This window comes from Chlorocebus sabaeus, chromosome 14 (assembly GCF_047675955.1).
Source record: "Chlorocebus sabaeus isolate Y175 chromosome 14, mChlSab1.0.hap1, whole genome shotgun sequence".
NCBI classification, from domain to species: domain Eukaryota; kingdom Metazoa; phylum Chordata; class Mammalia; order Primates; family Cercopithecidae; genus Chlorocebus; species Chlorocebus sabaeus.
In genome coordinates, this window is record NC_132917.1 from 24,459,195 (window position 1) to 24,465,753 (window position 6,559).

A 6,559-nucleotide genomic window follows, 5' to 3' on the forward strand; every position below is an offset into this window, starting at 1 on the left:
CTGCATCTTCCCAAGTTTAGGGTCTAGCACGAAGTCGCAGGCACTGCTCTAAGGAGTTTGTACATCCAAACACATTTAAATCCCTGCTTTACGGATAAGGGAACTGGGTCTCAGGGAAATGGAGTGACTGCCCAAGTCCACAGAGCTTGAAAGTATGAGACCCAGATTTGGACTCAAGCAGTTTGACAGCAAAGCCTGGGCTCCTACCCACTGTTGTGCTACCTAATATAGCGCTCGATGAGTTCATTCAGTGTTATGAAAGATCCTATGCCTCCTACTTTTTTAAACTTTTAAGTTCAGGGGTACCTGTGCAGCATGTGCAGATTTGTTTTGTAGGTTAACTTGTGTCGTGGGGGTTTGTGGTACAAATTTGATCACCCAGGTATTAAGCCTAGAACCCATTCATTATTTTCCTGATCCACTCCCTCCTCTCACCCTCCAATCAGTCCCTGTGTGTGTTGTTCCCCTGCGTGTGTCCATGTGTTCTCATCATTTAGCTCCCACTTTTAAGTGAGAACATGTGGTATTTGGTTTTCTGTTCCTGCTTTAGTTTGCTGAGGATAATGTATATGCCTCCTACTTAATAGAAAAAAGTCAGCAGTATGGTCAACTTTAACCTTCTTTCTCCTACGGTCTATGAAACATACGTACATCTTTATCTTCACCATCTGCCTTTCCTCCAGTCTCAGAAAAGAAGGTTCCCCTCTCTCAGTTCAAGGCCAGCTCTTCCCGGTACCTTTGACCCCATCTCTTCCTGTTTTCTCTGGACTTCATCAGTTATTCTATTTTGGAACTTGAATCTCTTAATCTCTCCTCTCCTTACTTTCTCCTCCTTACCCTCTTTCTCCTCCTTACCCTCTTTCTCCTCCCCACCCATCAACCTGCTCAAGATCTAAGAAAATCCCCACTAGGGAACCCAACATTGATCTTTCCAGCCCCTCTTCAACCATTATCCTCTCTTTCCTCCCTTTCAAGCTTCTGGAAAGGACACTTCTCACCTCCTCTTACCTCCCCTTCTTTTTTTTTTTTTTTTTTTGAGATGGAGTTTTGCTCTTGTCGCCCAGACTAGAGTGCAGTGGCACGATCTCTACTCACTGCAATCCCTGCCTCCCAGGTTCAAGTGATTCTTCTGCCTCAGCATCCTGAGTAGCTGGGATTACAGGCAACTGCCACCACACCCTGCTAATTTTTGTATTTTTAGTAGAGACGGGGGTTTCACCATGTTGGCTAGGATGGTCTCGAACTCCTGACCTGGTGATCCGCCTGCCTTGGCCTCCCAAAGTGCTGGGATTACAGGCATTAGCCACCAGGCCCAGCCTCCCATTCTTGTCTCAACAGGTTACAATCTGATTTCTACCCTCACTATGCTATTTAAACTTCACTAAGTTCACCAGTACATTCCCAATTGCTAGATGTTTCCACGTTTTAGTCACTGAAATGCTATGCTGCACTTGATTTCTCTCTACCCCTTGAACTCCTCATTCACTTGGCTTCCTGAGGTCAGCTCTGCCCTCAGCACTCTACCAATTCTGCCTGTGAGACCCGTCTGCTCTCCTCCATTCAGGTGACCACCTTTCATAAAGGGAAATCTTTTTTTTTGAGATGGAGCTTCGCTCTCATTGCACAGGCTGGAGTGAAATGACACAATCTCGGCTCACTGCAACCTCCGCCTCCTGGGTTCAAGTGATTCTCCTGCCTCAGCCTCCAGAGTAGCTGGGATTACAGGTGCCTGTCACCACGCCCAGCTTTTTTCTTTTTTCTTTTTTTAGGAGAGACAGGGTTTCACCATGTTGGCAAGGCTGGTCTCCAACTCCTGACCTCAGGTGATCCACCCGCCTCAGTCTCCCAAATGCTGGGATTACAGGCATGAGCCACTGCACTGGGCCCATAAAGGGAAATCTTATCTGGGATCTTAGTACCACCTTATCTAACGGGGACGGATGTTACCCATATAGATTCTTAGCTACCTGAGGGCAAAACTGTTTTATGCACAGCCTGCCACGTAGACAAACAATAGATATCTGTTGAACAAATTACCCCTCATCAACTGCGCTTCACAGATATCTAAGCGTTTCTGTAGGTGTGTCTGAATGTTTATAGAAATACTGTAACCATTGTACAGAGTGTTACAGATGTTCAGAGAAGGAACTCTCGTTTTTGGCTGGGTAAGAATTTTTGGCAGTGATAGCGCTTGAGCTGGAAATAGTGGAAGTCCAGTCCAGGTGCAGGAAAGGGAGGGGAGGAGTAAGAACATTCAACTCTCATGACAGAGACTGGAGAACAGCAACTAGAGGCACTCTGTGGAATCACCAAGTTTGAATAAGGGAATAGAAGATTCAACTAAAAAGATAGCTAGGAGGCCGGGTGCGATGGCTCACGCCTGTAATCCCAGCACTTTGGGAGGCCGAGACTGGTGGATCACCTGAGGTCAGGAGTTGGAGACCAGCTTGGCCAACATGGTGAAACCCCATCTTTACTAAAAAAATACAAAAATTAGCCAGCTGTGGTAGCATATGCCTGTAGTCCCAGCTACTTGGGAGGCTGAGGCAGGAGAATGGCTTGAACCCAGGAGGCAGAGGTTGCAGTGAGCAGAGATGGCGCCACCACACTCCAGCCTGGGTGACAGAGAGAGACTCCATCTCCAAAAAACAAAAAAGATGGGTAGGAAATACACATGAGGAGGGCCTGAAGTCTAAGCTAAGGAGTGCTGGGATTACTCCATAGGCAGGGAAGAGCCTAGACTACACAGGTAGGTGTTCAGTCATCCTATCTGGTGGCAGAGTGGCTGCTGGACTGAAGCATCACACTGGAGGTGAACAGACCGTGGGACACGCCAGTGAGCAAAATGAGAGGCTGACACAGGGCAGCAGCACTAAAATGACAAGAAAACAGTTGTAGTACTTGACAGATTTCATCAAATCTAATAAATCCGTATGTATGTACATATATATAGACACACACGAATTTTAACGTTTTATTATCATTACAGAGACAGTGCCTCACTCTGTTGCCCAGGCTGGAGTGCAGTGGCATGATTAGAACTGACTGTAACCTTGAACTCATGGGCTCAAGCGCTCCTCCCGCCTTGGCTCCCAAAACCCTGGGATTAACAGACGTGAGCCACCACACTGGCCAAATTTTAACATCTTTGTTATTGAAATACAAATGTTTTAATTTATTTGCCAGCATTTTTTTTAACAATACATAAAATATTACCATATCTTAAAGTTGATGTTGTCTTAGATTCAATGAAATATGATGACTGGGTGTGAATAAGAAGGAATTCAAAAGCAAAGTTTCAAACCTGGGTGACTGGAAGGGAGTTTCCTTGACCCCCATAGGAGAGTCTAACCCAATCTTCTATTTGGGCAATGATGGCCAGACAACACTGCCCGCGCACCTTCCACAGTTGCACTTATTAATAAGAGGAAGTAGTTATTAATGACAACTTTAATAGGAACATGCGCTGAACCCTCAAGAAACTGTCACAACTGAAAGACGGGAGCAAGCTGACACGGCAAGCACATGATGCTCTGGAATGGGTGGCCTGCTGATTCTGGATCCAGCTGGTATTCAAACACATCAAAGCAGCAGTCATTTGAACAATCGGAACTTCTTCAAATACTGGCCCACTTCTTCCTTGGGGTAGGGCCGGAGAGCAATGCAAGTGGCGATATTCTCTGGTTGCTCAAGCCACAGCATGTGGTCAATGTTCTTCTGCTGCAGGGTCTCGGCCAGCTCCTTTAGGGTGGTCTCATCTGGGGCCTAAAGGAGAAGAACATAGAACACAAACTGAATAGCCCACTTAGGAAGTGTCAAAAGGCCAAAAAAGGTTTCGGGAGTCCTCTTCACTGAAAGTGGAGTAACAGCTTTACCAAGGAGGGAGCTGCAGAGCAACGATGTCATTCCTTGGTGCACTGGGCAGGAGAGAGAGGCCTCCTATTCCTGTTTAGAAAATGGAGATTTGTATCTTCCCTCGTGAGATGTCGTGTGCCCAACATACACATGTGTCATGTGTAATTCTGCTCTACACGTTTTCCAGCTCTCCTATGGCTGGTGCCCATAATTTTAAATGCCTCTGACTTTAACCACTGCCTAGTGGAAGTTTTTTTTTCTTTTGAAACAGAGTCTTGCTCTGTCACCCGGGCCAGAGTGTAGTGGCACGATCTCAGCTCACTGCAGCCTCTGCCTCCCAAGTTCAAGTGATTCTCCTGCCTCAGCCTCCCGAGTAGCTGGGATTACAGGCGTACACCACCACACCTGGCTAATTTTTGTATTTTTAGTAGAAATGCGGTTTCACCGTGTTGCCTGGGCTGGTCTGGAACTCCTGACCTCAAGTGATCCACCCGCCTAGTCCTCCCAAAGTGCTGGGATCACAGGCCTGAGCCACCGTGCCCAGCCCCTAGTGGAAGGATTTCTAAAAGCACATCCACTTCCACTTCCCTCCACCCCTCCCACTCTACCTCACTGAAACCTAAAGGGGTTTTCCTTCTGCTGGGATAGCTCCCACTTGTTTATTAAACGGAGAGTACAATATTCTCTAACATCCTTCTGAAATCGTTTCTGGGTCATCCTTACTGCCAATTCACCCATGATGAATCCCATTCCAGGAAGTATTAAAACTATCACTCAGAAAATTATTATTTTTGTGTTATTTTGCATAAAGTTTATCTTTTACCTATGAAGGCAGAAGCCACTAAGATAATCAGAGGCTTGTTTTAACAAATTAGAGAATGCCAGTATTGCTACTCTTAACCTGCTAAGTCCTTCCGGCAGAGCTCTGCTGGAGGACTCATCAGCTTCTTCAGCCTCGGGCAGAGGCATAGTATAGTGAGATACAGTGAGTCTCTGGAATCAGACTACCGGACTCCAAACTCTTGCTGACTGCGTGATCGTGGACAAGTTAGGCGACTTCGCTGGCCTCTTCGTCCCTTTATAAAATAGGAATAATGCTTCCTAGTGGGGATCAATGAAATTAGGCTCAGACCTGTGCCTGGCACATACTAAGCACTCAATAAACGTAGTTAATCCTGGTATTGTCTTATATTTTATTGGCCCTTCTGACTACAGCAGCACCTCAATGTAATCAGTAGCGACTCCTAAGTTCCCTTCTTGAGTCATGATTAACAACTAAGAATCATGAGACCCTCTTTTAAACTCAGGGGAGTCACTTAATCCCTGTAGGCTTCAGAGAGTTTCACCTGAGACAAAAGGAGTCTGAACCTGATTTCTTAAGACCTCTTAATAGGAAGAAAATCTAAGTGAAAAGTCAGCGGCTTCTGTTCTGCCTACTCAGATTCTCAAGACATTTTTCCTACAGGTTACCGCCTGATGTTTCACTATCCAGCAGTAATTTTTCTCTTGAAAGATAATCTGTCTTTGCCAGTCTTCCATGAAGGTATTACTCCACCCCTCCATCTGAGTTCTGGCTTCATTACTTTAAAGCCGTTTTTCCTTATTATAAAATATGTGCTTAAGGTAGAAAATTTCAAAAATACAGATAAGCATTAGAAAATAACCAAAATCTCACCATGCACTACTTAATATTTAGATATCTTTCCTTAGTTTTTCCTTTCAAAGTCTGGATCATTCTGTACATATAGTTCAGTTAGCTTCGCATCATGAGCACTCTTCCAGACCACTAAATATGCTTCAAAAACATAAGGGCTCCCATGAATATCTTTGTGCAAAGCTCTTTGGGTCCATCTGATTATTTTCTTAGGCTACATCTCTAGCAGCAGGAGAGACAGAGTCAAAGGATAAGGGTGAGATTTGTTTGGTTATCTGCAAACAGAACCTGACTGCTATTTTAAAAGGTGTACCGATTTACACCCCTGGTGACTGGTCTATCTGAAGCTAGGTTCAAATAAGGCTTTTAGTGTTTATTTTCAAATACTTTGGCGTCCTACCCAGGTAAATACTCAGTTTGACTTCACTTTGCACTGTCCCCACGGCGAGAAGGAGCTCGCTCTGTCCCTTCGGGCTCGGTTTTGCTGGAGGACAGCACTTTGGGGCATGGCTTTAAAAGGTCGGCCGGTGCACAGGCGGAACGGCGGGGACACAGGAGGCACCACTTCACCGCGAGCCCAGAAGGGGGCGGACGACTGCTCTCCACTCTTCACACAGTCAGGCCCTCCCCAAGGGCGCACCTCCAGGGAAATAGCTCCAGTCTAAATGTTAACGATCACCCCAACCCCCGCCGCACCCACTCCCCACAGCTAGGCCTTCGGACCGAAGATCACACCCACTTCCGCCCTCGACGTCTCAGCACCTCCCCCTCCGTCCGAGTGCCTCACCTCAAGAACCACTTTGCGCATGCGCCCCAGCTCTTGGAGGTAAGCGGCGGTGTGCGGGTGGTCGCGGTGAGTGTGCAAGGCCGCGGTGGCCGCGTGACAAGCCTGCGCCACCAGTGCGCCCGCCGGCCAGGAGAATGGAGCTTGTGATAGATCCTTTCGTAACACCAAGTATTGTACCAGGACCTGCGGCTCCGCCCCAGAGGCCGCCATCTTCCTCACCACCCGAAAGGCCGGACCTACTCCCCGGTGCATCCTGGGATCAG

The 6,559-nt window shown here is 46.9% G+C and overlaps 1 protein-coding gene across 1 annotated transcript; it reads right to left on the bottom strand.

The window, feature by feature from the left end:
• Positions 1-2,960: 2,960 nt before the first annotated feature.
• On the bottom strand, positions 2,961-6,548 carry PTRHD1 (peptidyl-tRNA hydrolase domain containing 1). Its single transcript, XM_007971291.3, has 2 exons — positions 6,297-6,548; positions 2,961-3,765 (listed from the first exon to the last, which is right to left on the bottom strand). The coding sequence occupies exons 1-2, from the start codon at positions 6,546-6,548 to the stop codon at positions 3,595-3,597; spliced, it is 423 nt and encodes a 140-aa protein (XP_007969482.1). The 3' UTR covers positions 2,961-3,594.
• Between the last annotated feature and the right edge of the window lie 11 nt (positions 6,549-6,559).

Excerpts from the sequence above, each read along its gene's own strand:
- PTRHD1 (XM_007971291.3), bottom strand. The coding sequence starts at position 6,548 with ATGCACCGGGGAGTAGGTCCGGCCTTTCGGGTGGTGAGGAAGATGGCG. Across the intron at positions 3,766-6,296 it reads TGCGCAAAGTGGTTCTTGAG|GCCCCAGATGAGACCACCCT; the intron begins GTGAGGCACTCG and ends CTTCTCCTTTAG.